The sequence below is a fragment of the Haemorhous mexicanus genome, chromosome 6, assembly GCF_027477595.1.
Source record: "Haemorhous mexicanus isolate bHaeMex1 chromosome 6, bHaeMex1.pri, whole genome shotgun sequence".
Taxonomy (NCBI): Eukaryota; Metazoa; Chordata; class Aves; order Passeriformes; family Fringillidae; genus Haemorhous; species Haemorhous mexicanus.
In genome coordinates this window covers 60,625,964-60,644,175 of record NC_082346.1, presented here as the reverse complement: position 1 = coordinate 60,644,175, position 18,212 = coordinate 60,625,964, and the positions used below count along the sequence as shown (strand labels likewise).

The 18,212-nt window shown below is 52.7% G+C and overlaps 1 protein-coding gene and 1 long non-coding RNA gene across 3 annotated transcripts; one reads left to right on the top strand and one right to left on the bottom strand.

Annotated features, from left to right (window-relative positions):
* Positions 1-372: 372 nt before the first annotated feature.
* On the bottom strand, positions 373-3,566 carry SIX1 (SIX homeobox 1). The gene is made up of 2 exons (XM_059850531.1): positions 2,709-3,566; positions 373-1,705 (listed from the first exon to the last, which is right to left on the bottom strand). Exons 1-2 carry the CDS (start codon positions 3,266-3,268, stop codon positions 1,417-1,419), a joined length of 849 nt encoding a protein of 282 aa, XP_059706514.1. The 5' UTR covers positions 3,269-3,566; the 3' UTR covers positions 373-1,416.
* LOC132329432 (uncharacterized) lies at positions 3,240-17,509 on the top strand. Of its 2 annotated transcripts, XR_009487068.1 has the most exons (5): positions 3,240-3,371; positions 5,020-7,590; positions 10,820-10,906; positions 12,633-12,722; positions 13,515-17,509. It is a non-coding gene; the product is annotated as an uncharacterized LOC132329432 (long non-coding RNA). The 2 variants fall into 2 exon arrangements; XR_009487069.1 differs by lacking the exon at positions 13,515-17,509 and having other exon boundaries at positions 10,817-10,906; positions 12,633-13,504.
* The last annotated feature ends 703 nt before the right edge of the window (positions 17,510-18,212 follow it).

Sequence of the window (18,212 nt, the reverse complement as noted above, 5' to 3'; positions counted from 1 at the left end):
ACGCGCAGCGCTCCGGCCAGGCAAGACCCTCCTGCAGAGGGTGACATTTCTCCATGGCCCAAGACCCCGAGCACAAACACGGCAGAGACTTAAATAAACACGCACTTAATGATGCAAAACGCTAACAGGGAGGAGCGGCACCAGCGAGGCCCCGACGGGGCGGGCGGCGGGGCCAGGCGCTCCCTCCCGGCCCGGTGCCCGGCTCCCTCGGGGCACAGCAGGCCACGCGGCTCCTCTGTCCCCGTCCTTGCTCCCTTACTGAGGCACCGGCTTCCCCGCAGCCCCGAACCTCCGCTGCAGCCCGTGGGGAGCGGGCGAGGACAGGCAGAGGGGCACGGGCTCGCCCCTGCAAAGAAAAGCGCAGCCTGGGTGTTCTGCCATCAGCGTTGTTTAATTTAGACTGTTTAGGTACAATAGAAAATAAACCCGAAAGCACATGCGATTTTTGGTAACAAATACTCGAAAGAGGCAGCGTCATCCGCGGGCTCTCTGCAAGCCGGAGGAGGGAGGCGGCCAGCGGGAGGAGGGAGACGGAGAAGGCAAAGGGGAACTGGAGGGGCAGATTAGGAGGAAATGGCCGTCGACTTTTATTATTACTATTATTATCCTAATTTTTAGCCACATCGATGCATTTCGCCACCGAAGAGGAGAAAAGTGGGGGACGCGGGTCCACGGGAGCCCACTCAGTATCTGCCTCGCACGGCCGCGGTCAGACACAGGCACTTGGTAAAACTCTAATACTGCAGCTTTTGATATATTTTTTTTCCACTCTTTTTTCTTTCTTTTACATTTCTTTTTTTTTTTTTCCTTTTTTTTTTTCTTTTCTTTTCTTTTTTTTTTTTTAATTTAAACTACATCGAAATCTTTTTGGTAAGCTAAATATGAAAAATGTAAACGTAACTTCCCCTCCCTCCTCCCACTCCGCCACAGGGCTAAGTACAGCGGTTCTCTCCCTCTGTCCCCGTCCCAGCTCCTCGGGGACCGGGCCAGGCAGCAGCAGGGATGTGCCGGCCGACCCTGCCCCACCGCGCCCGCGGCGCTGGGATTTGTTTGGGTAGAATCGGATCCAGCAGGGGTTGGGGTTTTTTTTTCTTTTTCTTTTTCTTTTTTTTTTCCTGTAATTCCCGTTGGGACCAACTCGTTTGAACTCGAAGGGCTGATGAGGGTTATTGCCGCTCTCTGCGTTTGGCTACGTGGAAAAAAAAAAAAAATTTTAAAAATCGTGGTGATAGTGGGAGACGCTGAGGGGGAACTGGAGCAAGAGCCGATGTGGGGTTGTGCGAAAAGAGACGAGAGTCCCGTTAACAATCAGCGGGTGACCTGTAAAACCGGGTGCTGTCCTCTATGTACAACCCAGAGCCTCTGTCCCCGAGCAGAACCTCCTCTCCCGATCCTCCGGCGGCCCGCCGAGGGCCTTTAGGATCCCAGATCCACCAGGCTGGACGTGAGGGGTCCCAGCAGCGAGTCCTGGAGCTGGTGGCCTTGGAGGCTGTGCGGGGTCTGGGATGCGGCTAAGCCGCTCAGGGAATAGCCGGAGCTCCTGGCGTGGCTGAGGTTCCCCTGCAAGAGCAGGACCGAGTTCTGATCCGGGCTTTGGGGAGGAGAAAACTCTTCCTCGGAGCTGGACATGAGGGGTTTGCTCCCATCCAGAGGCGAGAGCTGGTTCGGTTTGTTGGTGGCCGCGTTGTTGTTTTCCGTGTTCTCTCTGCGGAAAGGCAAAAAAAAAAAAATTGTATATATAATCCCACGACGCGGATGTTAGGGCGGGCACGAGGCGACGGGGATGGGCATTGTGCTAGTGCCCACCGTAAATCCTTCGCGTTTGGTTCCAGCGTGGGAGCAGATGCTTCTCAAGGGGGGAAAATATAATCCTAATAATTTCATAACGGATCGTCCCTATTTCTTTTACTCCTCCTACAAATAAATACACCGAACAGCCCGGTAATTTAGGTGAGGAGGGAAAATTGGAGGAAGGGATTTTTTTGAGGGGCGGTTTTCTTTTCTTTTTAATTAAAAATGAAAGTGCGGCCCGGGGACGAGCTCGGTGCGGGGTTTTCTCCCGGAGGCTCGGTGGGGAGGTGGCTGAAGGAGATGCCCTCCGTGGCTTTCTGCCTCGCCGGGCCGAGCGGCCGCCTCGCACCGAGGCCACCGCGTCGCCTGTCGGGGTGGCCTCGGTACGGGCGGCGGCCCGGCCCGGCCCGGCCAGCGCGTCCTCATCCCGGTCTCCCTCTGCTTCCCCCCACCTCGCCATCCCGGAGCTGCATCTCTCTCCTCCGAGCTTCAGAGCTACCCTGCCCGACCCCGGCCACACACGACCCGGCATCCCGACCGCTTCCCGGAGGCTCCGGCTTCGCATCGCTCCCGGTTTGCTCGGGAAGGCAGGCAGCAAACAAAGGCGGCGGAGCGGCCTGGAAGAGGACGGTGGGGGCTCGTTGCTCCCCCAGGGCAGGTGAGGTCGAGTGAAAAACCCATTTGGGTTTCTACGGAAGGGGAAAAAGCAACGCGGTTTACGAGGAGGAAAAAAAAAAAAAAAAAAGAAAAAAAAAAAAAAAGGAGGGGGGGGATTTGAAGGGAACCGAGTGTTCTCGTCGCTCCTATCCCATCCGGCTCCGAGTACTCGCCGCGCTCCCGGAGCAGCTCCCGGGTTTCCCAAACGCCCCCCGCACGGTGGAGAAGGGAAAAAGCGGGGATAGGAGGGTGGCACGTACCTTTCCTTCGCCTCCGCCGCTCGGTCCCGTTGCCTTCTGTTCTTGAACCAGTTGCTGACCTGGGTGGTGGTGAGACCGGTGGCTTCCGCCAACTCCCGCTTCTCCCGGGGGGACGGGTAGGGGTTGTGGGCGTACCATTCCCGCAGCACGCCCCGGGACTTCTCCTTGAAGCAGTAGCTGGTTTCCTCGCCGTCCCAGATGGTGCGGGGCAAAGGGAATTTTCGGCGGACGCGGTATTTGCCGACGGCGCCCAAGGGTCTGCCCCGCAGCTTCTCGGCTTCCACGTAGTGCGCCTTCAGCCAGAGCTGCTGCAGCTTGGGGTGGTTGTGGGGGGAGAACTGGTGGCTCTCCAGGATCTTGTAGAGCTCGCGGAAGTTGCCGCGGTGGAAGGCCACCACCGCCTTGGCCTTGAGGACGCTCTCGTTCTTGTGCAGGTGGTCGCAGGCCGGCAGCGACCAGAGGAAGCGGCCCAACCTCTCCAGGTTCCCCCCTTGCTGCAGCACCTCGCAGACGCAGGCGACCTGCTCCTGCGTGAAGCCAAACGACGGCAGCATCGACATGGCCGAGCGCGGCGGCGGCCGCAGGAGGAAGAGGAGAAGGAGGAGGAGGACGAGGAGGAGGCGACGGGCACCCCGCGGGAGCGCGGCGGCGGAGGGGCGCGGGGTAGGCGCCCGCCGGGCCTGGGCCCGGTGCTGATCCCGATCCCGGTCCCGGTGCCGGCCCCAGAGCGGGGAAGCGCTGCGGCAGCCGAGGGCGGTGTGTCGGGCGAGCGGGGATGCTCGTCGCGGCGCCGGGGGGACTTTGTCCCCGCTCCGCCGCCGCCGCGCTTAAAGCGCCCGAGCCCCCGCGCCGCGCTGATTGGGCACCCCCGGCCCGGCCCGGCCCAGCCCGGACAGCCCAGCCCAGCCCAGCCCAGCCCGGCCCGGCGGGCAGAGCCTCGGCACGGGCGGGCGGGGCCTGGCGGCGGGGACACGGCCCCGGACACGGCCCCGGCCGCGGCTGCGCGTCCCGCCGCCGCCTCTGCGCGGGTGCGGCCCCGGCGGCCGCGGGGGAGCCCCGCCGCCCGCGCCCCCGGGCGCATCTCCGGGGAAGCCGCTGCCGGCGGGCTCTTGTCTTTCTTTCTTTCTTCCATCTTTTTTCCGCCCCAAAACTCCTGCCCCCCGCCCGCCCGCTCGCCGTCCCCTACCAAAGCAGCCCATATTTAATTACCTTCGAGCTGGGGATGAATAAATAATGCTTTCGTGAGGAGCTGAACAACGCGCCGGGCCCGTGCGCCCCTTCCTGCCCCTCGCTCTGCCCCGCTCGCCGCGGGGGGGGGCCCGGCGGGTCGAGGCAGCCCCGTGCAGACCGCGGGCAGCAGCGCTGCACCCACCGGCGGCGCTTTAATTAGCCTAATCCTCATTTGCACACCCCAGCTCAAAAGCAATTATTTAAAAAATTAGAAAACAATTAGGCTCCCTAAGCAAATATAATCTATTGTCAGCAGGGAGGTGAGGACAATGCGGTGAGATAAGGGTAGGGCGCGGGGGGCCGGGGGTGTCTTTATGGCTGTATTTATCTTTGATTAGATAAGTCGAAGCCCGTATTTTAAGCACACTCCAGAACGCTTTGGATTCAGGAATGAGTTCGTTCCGCGGGTGCTAAGAGCCATCGCGGGGCTCTTTAAAACCTGTTTGTCCTCACTAAGACAGTCGGATTTATTTGACCTACCAAATCGGATTTATTTGAGTTCACTGCTCCAAGGGAAGGGGAGCCCGCTCCCGGCCGCGGGGCTCGGAGCCGGGGCCGGAGGCGCTCCCTGCCCGCTCCACGACGTGGGAAAGGCCGATATTTTCCTAAATCCGGATTGTTGTTTTTCCCACGTACTTCGCGTCTCGGGGCTGTTTAAATTAAGCCCCTGCCACCCAGTCTGTACAGCGACTGTACTATGTCCGCTGGAGTCAGGGCGCTTCCATATCCCATGACCATGTGTCTGGTAATTTTCCCTTGCCATTTTATTTTAGTACTTATGATGTTGCAGATGAAGTCTTAAAGAGCTGCAATGTCCTCCCAGAAGGAATGTCTACTTGGAACAGATCCTTATTGACAAGGCAGCTGTGTGGGGACCGGAACGGAGCCTTAAACCCGGCTCTAAAATCAACTAATACCCTAAAGTCTGGAGCAAGTGCGCAGAATTATAAGGCAGAATTATAAGGCTCGCCCGCGGCCGCGTCCTGGAGGAGCAGCGCCCTGCCCAGCCCAGGGGTGGGTTCCCCCATCCCTCATTTCTATTGTTATTCATTTTAAATTTTATTTTCTTCTTTCTAATGAGGTGCTCGGCTCGGGAAGAGCACGGACCTGAGAGTTTGTAACTTCTGGGTGAGGAGGAGAGAAACGCAACGCGGGACTGGGGAAACCCCTGGGCATTGTAACGAGAGCGGGCTTCTCTTGCCCTCACAGTTCTCCTTTTTTTTGTTGTTCTCTTTTTCTTTTTTTTTTTTTCTCCTGTAAAAGGCCGACCAAAACAAACACCGCCCTTGTTGGGAATAAGCAAATTATCCCGATGCGGCCGGCGGAAGAACTGACAGACACGGGCGAGGGCTGAGCGGAGGCTTCCTCGCGATTCTTGAGCGGGACTTTATTCTCCCTTCTCATCAAAATTCACAAAAGGAGGGGACAGACCCGTCGGGGTCTACCTGGGAGTTGCTGCAGGCAAGGACCGCTGAGCATCTATGTTCGTTAAGGCTCCAGGCTTGGTTTGCCTAAAAATTGGGAACCTTTCATTTAGAACCACGGGAAGAGGCTAATGTATTTCCAGAACACCCCATCCCATTTAACCCTTGAAAAATCACAAAAGCAACTACAAAAATGAGAGTTTCGAGCCGCTCAAAAAATAAAAACATAAACAAGGAAGCAAATAAAATGAGCAAAAATTAGCAAAAAGCCACCGAGCAAGACAACGGCGCAGAGCTGCCGCTGGCCCCTCTCGGTGCTTCCTTTGCCGGCGGGGCAGGAGCAGCCGGGCAGCATCACCCGGCAGCATCATCGGGCAGCATCACCAGGCAGCATCACCCCGCTCCCCGCCTGGCCGGAGCTCCCGGGGCTGCCCCCGCCGCCGGGGCCTGGCCCCTCCGCGCCCGCGGAGAGGTGGCGGCCGAGCGAGGGGGCCTCCCCTGCTCGCCCCCATTGCCCGGGCACCCATCGGCTCTGTTTGTGCGGGAAATTCATTTATTCCCTTATTTATTCGATGTATTTATACAACGCAGGGCGGGGATGAAGATGGAGCCCACGAAATGCGCTGCGGGTTTTTCCTCTATTTCGCCAGAAAATCAAAACAAAGCAGAAAAAAAAGTAAACCAAATACATCCCCCATTTCCTTCCGAGCTTAGAAATAAAGCTCTTCCCCAATCAAAAGTAAAATTTAATTTTTTTTTTCCCCCTATAAGTGCGAAGGTATAGAGGAAACAAATAGCTCAGCAAAATAAAACCAGCAGAGGGTTTTTGGGAGCCGCTTCTCGTCGGGATGAGAACCGGGGCTGGAGGCTGGGAACCGGCGGGGCAGAAACACAACGCTGCCACTCGCCGAACATTTCGAAGGCGAAATCCAAAACCGGCCCATTAAGTCAATGAGGTTTGTGTTGTAGAGGCTCCTTTCCCATCCACTTGCTGTTCTGAAAAATAGATCGCATTTCGTTATCTCGAGTGAGGATCTGCAACGTGATACCGGATCCGCGCCGCCTTCCCCGCCGAATGCGAGGCGCAGGGAGACAGCCAGCTTCCCGGCTTATTCCCCAACAATAAAGGATTTGTATTTTCTTTCTCCCCCCCTCTCCCCCCCCCCCTCGTTTATTATTCTATTTTTTAATGAGGAAGAACAAACCCCTCTCCATATGCACCGCTCTTCTCTTGCAGGAGCCTCTGGCCCGGCTCGCCTGCAGACCGGTGCGACCTTTAATTACTTGTTAGTAAATTGCCCTCCCGACACCTGTAAAAACAAAGCCGGTGTCCGCGGGGCGGGGGCCGCGTCCCTGCCCGGGCCCCGCGCCCCGGGGGTGCCACCGAGGGGTCCCCCCGCATCCAGCGGGGTCAGGCCGGGCCGGGGCTGCCCGAGGAGGGCCGGGCCGGGCCGGGCCGGGATGCTGGGGCAGGAGAAGGATGAGGATAAGGCCTTCCCGATGTGGCCGATCCCCAGGGCACAAAGGGCTCTTTCTTCGTGCACTTACCGGGACATTTTTCAAAGGATTAGAGGTGATCACGCGTTGTTTTCTTCTCTCCGAGGGCCGACACGTCTTTCTGTCCCTGTCCCCCCCACCTCCACCCTTATTTCCTCCCGCTTTTGCCATGGGACCCCCAGATCCCGTTCCCCCCTTTCCTTTTCGTTAATGTACCTCCTGGATGCTGATTCTTTTAAGCTACGAAGAATTTCCTTTTGGGAGGTGAAACCCTCCAGCTCCTCCTGTTCAGAGGAAAGTGCTAGTGATGGTAATACGGGGTGACACTAAATAAACAGTTAAAGCAGGGCTGGAAAGATGGAGTTAATTATCCAGTGAGCTACATTTAAACCGAGACCAGGAGGGGCTGATTTGTTTTGGCGCAGGGAACTGAGAAGGAGACGAGCCACCGAGGTCTCCTTGCTCCTCTTTGGTGGCTCTTTAACTTGTCCTTGCTGTCGCCAGCCCGGGGACCGGCGTCCTTTGGCCCGGGAGGGGGAGCCCCCGGCTGGGACCCCCGAACCGTGGCCCGCCCGGCCCGCGGCCGCAGCGCTGGGAGTCTGTGCGAGCCGTGCATGGGAGCAGGCGATTTCAGGGAGTCCAGAGGCGAGTTTTCCTTGTTTGTTTGCTTTTGCTTCCCAGAAGTTAGATAAATTCTCGTCGGTGTGGCTCGCCGGTGCCTGTGCTCTCAGGTAAGTCTGCATCCGAGCAGCAGCCCCGCGATTTGTTTTTGTTTTTTAAATTTTCCCTCCTGCTTCTTCCCTCTTTTCCTCCGTTTTTTCCTCCCTCTTTTTTTTTTCCTTTCCTTTTTTTTTTTCTCCTTTGAGAAGTCTGATATTAATAATCCCCGTATGCCCCGCTTTCCGGGTCATTACGGTACTGCTGGTCTCTAATCAATCCTAATGCGATGGCAATTGGAGTCTCTGATGAATGCATCTCAGGTTTCTTGTAATGGCTCTACCACATTTTCCTGGACCTCCTTCTTTAACCTGAGATGCCAGGGGGACGTCTCCGTTCTCAGCTGCTGATTACTTCAAGATGTTTGGGCTGGTGTGGGGAGAGAGGGAGCGAGCGAGGCAGCCTGCCCCTGAATAATCTGGAACTGAATTGGATGAGCCATTTCCTAAATCAAAGGACAACGGCGGGGTTTAACTCCTTTTCTGCACGGAAGCTTTGCCGGCTCTCCTTCCAGCCGGCACGGGCTGTGCCGCCTCTCCCCCCGCGTTCGTGTCTGTCACACGGCCCTCGGGTACCCATCAGCTGCAGCCCCCCATCCTATAGGGGAGACCCCCACCCCTCCATCCCCAGCTGCTCTCACCATCCCAAAGCCCCTCAGTGTCTCTGCGGGTCCGCAGCCTCCGCACGGGGGTGGGGTCCCCACTCCGAGGGGGGGAAGGAGCGCTGGGATCCCCCCGCGGGCGCGCAGGGACGCGCGGTATGAGCGCTGAGATTCGCTTTCTCCCGACATTGTTTTCCTCTCTTTTCCCGGCGTAATAGTGTTTGCCGTACGCGAGGCAATGTTAGCCGCGACTTCTGCCTCATTCCTAATTTTTACAAATTTTTAAAAATAGGATACTGCAGCAGGAGTTAGGCTGCTGCCAAACCAGGCGTGGGGCTGCCGCGGGTTCGAGTGCTGCTTCTCTGCAGCCGGCAGGATGTTCCCTCGGGATGCGGCTCCTCCGTGGGAGAAAAAACACGCCCCAGCTGCCTCTCTGCAGCCACTCCTCGGCCCACAGCTGGATATGTCCCAGCGCGACCCAACACGCGTGGGCAGCTTCGCCTGAGCCCCTACGAGATCAGGGTGTGCTGAGGGCGAGGGGCAGAATAATATTTGGAACGAATAATTGAATCTCTCAGCGCCGGATGCGATGTAAAAATGAATCCCGGCAGAAGAGCAGCGAGGGGTAAATCCAGCTCCTTCCCCGCGGGGTCTGGCCCTGCGTGGGGAAGCAGCAGCACGGCCGCGGGTGGGGTGTTTGTACTGAGGGCGTGGGTGGGTCCCCGCTGCACCTCGGCGGTGCCACATCTGCCAGGAATGAGTCACTCCAGAAGCGAAACAAACCGCGGGCGCCTTCTCCGCGCCGTGCGCTCGGGGAGGCGGCTCCAGCGCGGCCGATCCCTCCGGGCTGCCGGGGCTGAGCTGGGGGTGCGGGGCACCGCAGCCCCCGCCCGCACCCGCGCTGTGACACCCACCCGTGTGCCACCCTCCACACGCCGCCTGTGCGCTCCCACCGACATGCGCACCCCCTAGCTTGTGCCCCTCCGTGTGCCCACACCCCAAAATCCACCCGTGGGCACTCCCCACCCGCGTGTGCCACACTCCCCCTCCCCCGAAGGCACGCTCCCGTAGAGCTCAAGTGGCGCAGGCATCCTGCCCGCGCTCCCTGTGTGCTCACCCCGAGCCATGTGAGCGCTGCCGCAGCCCTGTGTGCACGGACCCTCCCGGGTTCCGCACCCCACCCGCATCTGTGACACCCACCCACACTCGCACGGACCGTCCCCACACATGTCTGGGGCACGGAGTTCGGGCAGGGTCCTGCCTGTCCCTGCCTTAGGTGATGGTTAGGACGGGGGCGCTGGACGCCGGGAAAACTGCAGAAAAACCCCATATTTAAAAAGGGAACAACAACAACAAAAAAGGCAGAGAGGGTGACGGTTGATTTTTTTTTTTCTTTTGCGCAATATATTATTATAATGATTTCCCTGCAAAATGCTTGGAAAAAATCAAAATTACATTTTGGGTCCTCCTCGGATCGACGCAGGCACTTTGAGGCTCTCCTCCCTCTGTGCCATCCCCCAGCACAAATCCTTCTCCCCACCTGGCCAGCACAGGATCCACACTGGGAGCAGCGTGCTGCCGGGGGCTGCGAGGGTGGCAGCTGGATTGGGGACAGGATTTACATCCCAGGCTCTGTTTGCCTGTGTGCTTTGCATTCGGGTACTGAACAAATATTACCATTTCTGGGGGACTGTGCCAGTTTCAGCTGGGCCAAGGGAAGAGGCACCATCACCCTCTTGGAGGGGTGTGTGTGCCTGTGGTGGGTCAGTGGGAACTCGGGGCTCTGGGGCAGTGGAGTCCTGCTGGGATCCACTGCTGGGGGGCCCATCCCGCACCCACCTTCCTGGTGGCTTTCCAAGCTGGCTGCAAGGAGGGGACCTTTCACCTCTCATTAGTGATGCCATCAGTGGCTTGGCAGAGCAGAGCTGAGGTCATGTTACATATGGCACACAGTCTGTTCAGCGCCGGCAACGCCAGCTTTGAAATTTTAGAGAGGGGAAAGGTCACCTTGCGTGAGCCGAGGTCTGGGGGTCCTCCTCTCTGTCTGCGCCCTGGGTGGGTCTCCATATGCCTCTGTCGTCGCCAGCCTTGCTCTGTCTGGCCCTGAGAGATGCTCAGCCCGTCTTCTCTTCCACCTCCTGAATTTACAGGGAGTACTTTCACACTGCCTTCCCTTTTCCCTCACAGAAAGCCTCTCCCAGTGCTGTTTTTTCTCGTTTCTCTTCCCAGCACAAACCCATCTCTAACATCTGATTGTTTTTTCAAACAACATATAATGCAGCTTTCCAGGAGAAAATGAGTTGTCTCTGTTTATCAGCAGATCTCTGCAGACGGATAAGTTTACTCTTCTCAGACCTGGGTGTATAATTTCATAGACCTTCAAAAGTGTCGTGCTTCCATGGTGATTAAAACTCACTCCTGAATCTTGCTGGGGCATTTCAGGTTTCATGCCACTGGATCTTAGGAAAGCACATCTGTACAGCCATATATCTTTCATCTGAAAGGCCAGAAAAAAAAAAAAAAAAAAAAAAAAAAAAAAAAAAAAAAAAAAAGAAAGCAAACCCAATATATTTTGTATTTGGAAAAATATGACACATTGTAATAAATTAATTCCTGTAATTCACTATATTGAATTTCAGCAGGATCCTGTTGGAGCTTCATCTGGAATGATTCTGGAGGTGTTGACTGCAGGGAAGAAGTCACAGTTTCCAACGTATCACAACTGACAGGTAAGTTCATGCCCCTTCTCAGACCTGCTGCAGAATCTTATTTTGCACTTTGTTTTTTTAAATACGTGGGGCCTGATCCTTAAGCTCTTCAAGTAACTTGGCCAGGAGTCTCTGGCATGCAGCTGTTGCAGGGAGATCTTCAAAAGGACATTTGCTTCTTCACAGGTCATAACTAAAAAGGCTCTAAATGAAATAGATGCTTATCTTAGAATTTGGGAGAAGTTGGAGCTGAACCAAGATGCAGTGGATTTGGGATACACCTTTCTGTCTGCTCCAGTGAGGCATCCAAAGAGCCAAATTAAAGGGAGCTTGATGTAATTTCCTACAAATAGGGCTACTTGCATGGATTTTAATTTTTAAGTAGGAATTCTGCCTTTCAAAGAGGGAATTTGGGAGCACACATACGAAAAGGCTTATTTTCAGAAACTGAGATGCTGCAATCTATTTATGTTTTTGTTCATAAACAGTGTTTTCCTAGCACGGGGCCAAACTGTGCCCTTGGTTATTGAATGCAAATCTGCTGATTTAAATGGAGTTCATTGCAAGTGGGAACAGGACTTAGCCATCACATTTTCCTCTGCTGTCTAATCTCTCTAGTCTGAAGAAAAGCAACATATGTATAATGGTAGCTGAGATGCAGGAGGGGTGGAAGCTTTCTACCAATGAGAACCACATTAAATAATTAATTCCCAATTGCCTTTCTACATTAGTGCTTTTGACTATAAAAGCTGGTCAGCTTTGTAAGGCCCCAGGCAATGAAACATTTGGTGCATTGTCAGTCCAAAAGTGGAGGTAATAGATATCCAGCGTGACTGGAAAAGTGCCACTCTCCATCCTGCCATTTACATATTCCAGCTGCACAGCCTCATTCCTCATCCCTTCCTCTGCCTTACTGAAGTTTGACAGGACAGCATCTCTTCTGAGGTGGCTGCTGGAGAAGCCAAAATTGTATTTATTCCATCAAAAAGGAGAGGAACTTAACGTCTGAGTCTAAAAACGGAATGCACAAAGCTGCTCTCTCTTATCAGCAGACTAATCTGACAGGTTAATATGGAAAAGACTGAATTTCCCCCTCCTTCCCCATTTGCCCCCCCTTGCCCCATCTGCTGTCCCCCAAGCCCAGCCTGTCACCTCAGGTCACGATGGGATCTTTCGGGCTCGTGCGTCATCCGCAAGAAAGGTCTTGCCATGAGAAATGACTTCACAAAGCTTTGATGTGCAAGGCATCAGAGGCTGCTCCCCTCACCTTCTGAGATCAAGATACCTGTGCCTGTGTGTATGAAGCTGCAGAAGAAAAGGAAGTGCTGGAATAAATTGCCTGGGGAGGTGGGAGATTCTCTGTTTAAAAACAGGTCTAGACAAACATCTGTCAGAAAATACCGACGTCTATTTGATCTTGTCTTGGAGCTGGGGGAAAGACTGAATGGGGCTGTCAAGTCCTTTTCAGCCCTGAGAGAACACAGTTATACACATATATTTATATCTGCTCAGGTGTGTGTAGAAATGTAAGTATTTCCCCACTTTCAGGGACAAGCTCTTGGCCCCTGTGATAATTTGTGTCTGTGGATCTTGCAGGTTAATTAACACCCACCTTTGCTCTCTCTTGGCTTCACCAAATTTGAGTTTTAGTTCTATTTTAATGTCCTTTGTGCCTCGACTTGATCAGATCACTGTGTCTAATCTACTGATGGTGTTTTTCTCCCCTCCCCTTTTTCTCATGTTGAAGTGAAGTTCCTTCAGTTCTGGGAGATTTCCAGCAATTCCACTTAACTCCCAAAGCTCAGCTGTGAATGCACCTGGGGTTGCACTTCTTGAGGTAAGGTTGTGGTAGAAACTTATCTTTGCCATCTGTTGTACTGGATGGGTGCTTGGTGAAGTTCTTAGGCTGAGCATGAGGACAGCATGAAAAATTTGGGGTTTTTAGGATTATTTTTGTACACAAGCACTTTCCAAAGCATTCCTCAGCTTTAAAGACAAAGTGGTCATGGCTGCTGCTGGCACCCCAATAATTTCCTTCCAAGCATGCAGACCTCAACAGGATCACTGAGCTGCAGGATGCAGCTTTGAGGAGTGTGTTGGCAGCTCATTTGTGTTTGTGCATGGAGGACTGGGAGACACCAAGAGCCAGGACTTGTGATCTTCTACACAGCTTCCAGTGTTAATTATATATACTTAATTAAAATACATTTGAAAGGGAGTTTTAACACTGTGATGCTTCCCTAAAGATGGGGTCTTGTGCAACTCAGCATTGGAGACAGAGGGGAGTGATGGAAAAACTTACATTCCAGGGAGGTGAAAAAGGGTTTTGAAGGGCTGAAGTGGAGGAAAATGTACAGCAAATTTTCTGTTGCTGCCTCTAGAGCACAATTACACCAGGCAATGCCAGTGTTCCCTTGACATCCTGGGGTGTGGAAGCAGGAGGTGCTGCAGCAAGTTGCAGAAATCAAAGAGCACAATTTTGTAGCAGAAATTGAGCTCTGAATTTCTGAAGCCAAAAGCTGGGATGAGCCAGGCTCCAAAGGCTGATCTAGGATTTTAGGCTCCACGAAGTTTTAGAGGTGACTTCTGCTGCTTATCCACTTTATCCTTCCAAATGATCTCCCCACAGCAGAGCCCTCTGCAACCACATTTGTGATCTGATGTCCTGGCTGAAGTAACCTGCTCCTGCAGAGTGCACAGGTGCAGCAGGCTGAACTCTGCAATGACCACGGTGGGGACACATCACTCCTTCTGCCAAGACCCCAGAGAGGCAGAAACCTTCGTCCTGGGGACAGGCAGGGGCAGAAAGCCCTGATAGTGCCTGAGAACGAGCAGCCAGAACTCAGGAGTGTGTTCTTGGGCAGGGTTTGAAGAGAAGCTGAGTTAAGCTCACATTTTGGAGGTACCCTCCTAGCAGAGCTGAGTTCTCCTGCATGTTCATTCCAGAACTGTGAGCAGCAGGGAGGAGAAGGGGAATGATGAGTGCAGAAACCAGAGGGTGCAGAAAGCAGAGGGGCTCTTGCAGGGTGTGCTGTGTCCCAGCTGATGATGGGTGTGGTGCAGGTTTTGACATCAGGACAAGGAATTCTTTGCAGGCCAAGGTCTGGCAGGGCTTGGTCAGGCTGTGCAGGGTGAGAGAGGGGTGGTGACTGTCCCCTGGAGCCACATCCAAGAGGAAAGAGCTATTCCAGGGGGGAGAATGAGCTTGATGTTGGGAGAAGATCTCCAGCACACGGTGCTCTGCAGTAAGGGTGATAGAAATCACACTCGTTGTACAGAGGAGCCCCGTGGAAGAACAAAGGGCTCAGATGGGCTGTTCCCCTGCTCTTATCTCACCCTTTTTTATTTTAAACACCACTTTTCCGAAGGTTTCTCTGCAGGGGGTGGGGCAGGCAGGACACCAAAGGCAAAATTCCTGTTTGCTCTTCCCGAGTGGCACATTTGCATGCACCAGAGGCATCGGCATCAGATGGGTTTTGGGGGCAAGGCAGAGGAGGAAGAGGAGGAATCTTCCTCCCATTTTGTTTTGTACATTCCTTCTGCTGGTGAACTGTTACCACCGTGGCTGGGGAGGTTTTTCTGATGCCTCTTGGGTTTGTTCTGCAGGCAGCACTTCTGATTCTGTCTGGCCACATAATGTATTTGGCTGGTTGTCTCTCTCTCTCTCTCTAAAAATTCCCAATTTTCTTGGTTTAATTTTTTTTTTGGTTTATTTTTTTTTCTTTGTGGCATTTTAATGTCTCACAACTTGCACCTTTTCCAAGAAATTAAAGGCCTGTAAACAAACAGCTGTTTTACAGGCAAGCTTTAAAACAGGCAGCAAGTAAGAACCCCTTGTAAAAGAGAATTTGGGGAAAATTTCTTCAGTGTGGGTAACACTTTTAAAATATTTCTTCCACAAAACTAGGTATTACAAACAATTCCTGAGCTAACACTCAAGTAAACCACCATGAATTATTCAGGTAATTAAAACTTTAAAACCATATTAGGGGAAACTAGGAGAGAGTGAAGCATTGTTGACCTTGAAAACAAGTGATGAGAGAAAATCCAAGTATGGATGGGTGATAGAGACAGTTCAGCTGCCTTTACCTTCAGCTTCAGGGAAGAAAAGAGAAGAGCCACAAATCTTTTCTGCTAATAATTTGTTTCACACTCTGGTAGAAAAGCCATTGGAAATGTATCCAAGGTTGTGCTGGAACTTTCTTGTGCTGGCACTGTAGGTCTGGCCTTTTTATTGAGGTTAGTGAAAGCACTTCAGAGCTTGGCCCTGGGAGATGGGGAGAGCTGGATGGTGGGGAGCATGCAGCCAGCAGACAATGCAAGGAGCAGGGATCCCATGGCAGGGAGTGGGTTTGTCCTACTGTGAGCTTGTGTAAGAGCAATTTTAACTCAGATCCTTTCCTTTTGGTGATCTAGAGTAGATCTTTTTCCCTTCATCACCTGAGAGTTTCCATGTTCTTTTCTCCACTAAAACTTTCCATCTGGTAAGTTCTGGGGAGCTCCTTTCCTGGCAGGGTGTCTTCCTGTCCTGCACCCACCCTCTCCTGCCTGGCACATGCTGTGGAATGCATCAGCAGGTGCTGGGAGAGTGCAAGGGCACAAGTCAGGAGTGACAGCAGCTCAGAGCCCTTCCCAAGGGCTGGCTTTGGCAAATTCCAGCCTGGCCCAAGGGCAAGGACTGCTCAGCTCCAGGGAACAGTGTGGCCCTGGCTCTGCATGGAGCTGGCATGCTGTGGGACAGGCTGAGGCTGTGGAAGGTGCTCGGTTACAAGGACTCCAGGACAGTGCTGAAATGAAGCACAAGGGACAGAGTGTGGAGGTGGATTAGCTGATTAATGCACAGCTAATTAGGAAGTTGGAGCCAGGCATGCAAGCCCTGCTCTCCTCCTCTCCTGGTTCTGACCCCTCTGACTGTGAGTGCAACCCAGGGAACCACTGCAGACCGCTACAGGAAAAGCAAATATTGTTGTTTCAAGCAGAGAATGGTTTATTCTACAGCAGAACCAAGGGTGTGTTCTCTTGGAGAGCCCACATTGAGCTCAGGGGATTGTAGCCCTCCCAGTGAGGCTGCTCCTTGTGGCTGCACAAGCCCAGGTGCCAGGTGTGCCACCCTAAACCCACGGGTGATGAGGGGATGTGTGTGGGGCTGCTGTGAGCACATCCAGTGGCTCCAGAGATGGTCCATCAGCTCCTCCCTGCAAGCAGGTCCTTTGCTGCTGCTTGGGCCAGTTTTGGGCCAGGTGCCCAGGGCAGGATGGAGTCACTGAGGTGCCAGTGGAGCTGTGAGGGGCAGGATGCAGCTGGAGCAGGCACAGAAGCCAGAGATGCTGGGGGAGAGGAGGGTACAAGCTCTGCCCTTCCCCGCTGGAGCTGTGTGATCCTGTGTATAATCCCTTTAGCTTCGATGGCACCATGGTGATTTACAGCACTAATGCTTTGATCCAGAACATGATGGACCATGGGACACAAATTAAAAGATGAGAGATGACTGCAAAGCACAAGTTTCCATTTGTGGCCAGCTATTTTGTGAAGACGTGACAGCAACCAGGTGTGAAGATCTTGCAGGAGATGAGGGGAAACCAAGCCAGTGCAAGCAGATTTGTTAGAATGTGAATGGGAGCACAGCAGAGTAAGTGCTATTAATAGGATTTACACAGATTAGTAAACTAATCTGTGCATTTCAGATTGGATTTCATATTATGGAAAAGAAAATTAAGCCACATACCACACAGACTTTCCAGGCAGTGATTTGTGAGCGTGATCTATTTGCTGGTAGAAGTGGCTGCTCAGGAAGGTTGTGACAGCTCTGTTGGGTGGGACAGGGACACCCACTGGGAGCCCAGGAGGGGGGACAGTGCTGTAGCATGCAGAGCTGGGCTGGTGGGTTTGGGAGACAGACAATGAAAGGAGCAGTTTGGTTAAGGAATGGCTTTTAAAATGCATTGCCAGGAGGTAAAGCAGTGTCCAGCCTTGGCTGCATCACCACTGGTGCAGAGTTGTCCTCCTGGCTCAACTGAAATGAGAAGCTGTGGCTGCCTCATCTGTGGAAGTGCTCAAGGCCAGGTTGGATGGGGCTTGGACAGCCTGGTCTGCTGGAAAGTGTCCCCACCTATGGGATGAGAGGAGTTTTAAGGTCCCTTCCAACCCAAACCATTCTACATTTCTGTGAAAAATAACTTTCCCTGCTGTGCACGTGGGCTGAAGAGGAGCAGAATTGGTCAGATGTCACTGAAGGGGGGAGGCAAAGGGCTGCCCAAAGGGAAGGGCAGAGTTCTATTGCTGTGCCCTGCTCCTGGTACCAGTGTGCAGGAGGTGGGCAGGGACAGGGAGGTGGGAGGCATTGGCACAGCTTAGGGAGAGATTGAGCACCCAGGACAATTCTGAGCAGTCATCTGTGTAAGCTGAAAGTTTCATATGCTATGTATATATAATATAAAATATATAATATTATCTAAATATATATACAGATTATATAATATAAAAACAATATATGTTACATATGAAAATGTAATATATAATATATGTAAATATATCCTATACATTTAAATATATATTTTAATATATATGCTTATATTATAGATATATTTATATATTTATATATTTATAAATAGGAATAAATATACAATATATTTTATATATTATATATTTATATATTTATAAATAAATGTGTTTGATCAGTAGTCTATGGCCTCAGTATTTTGACTGTGCTATTCCAGATGGGTGAACCCCAGCCTGGCTGTGCCAGGAGGGAATTGCTGTTACTGTTGTGGTACTGTTGGGGAGATATAAATCCAGATATATTTAGGAACTGGACTTTTGGTTCCAAGTGATTAACATCAGCTAATCTTGGGATAGTTACAGTTCAAGCTGCCTCTGAGTAGGGCTTAATAAATAAAGTATAACTCATCTTTCTCTTGGTGCTTCCTGGTATTTTGCAAAAATACAAGTATTTGGAACATTTAAACACTCATTATAGCCAGGACTGAAGGAAGAGCACCACTGGCCTTTCAAATTTCTGTTTTAGGCCAAAGCTTTAAGAGGCAGAATGAGCTGAGCAGCCCAGTGATTTTTCTTCTTGCAACACCTTGTTAGGTTGCAACAAATAAAAATCCCAGAACTGATTTGGTTTGTCTGGGAGAACAAACACTTTGGATTTTTCCTGGGCCAAGGCTGAGGGTGGCAGCCAATAAAAGGCACTTCAAGAAGGTTCCTCTCCCTCTTCTGCCTCCTTTCCCACAGCCCTTGAAGGTTCCTCTGGTCCTTGCTATGGGTGATAAGTGAGCTGAAAACCATTTGTTACAACTGGGAGCCATTTGCTTTGTGCTAA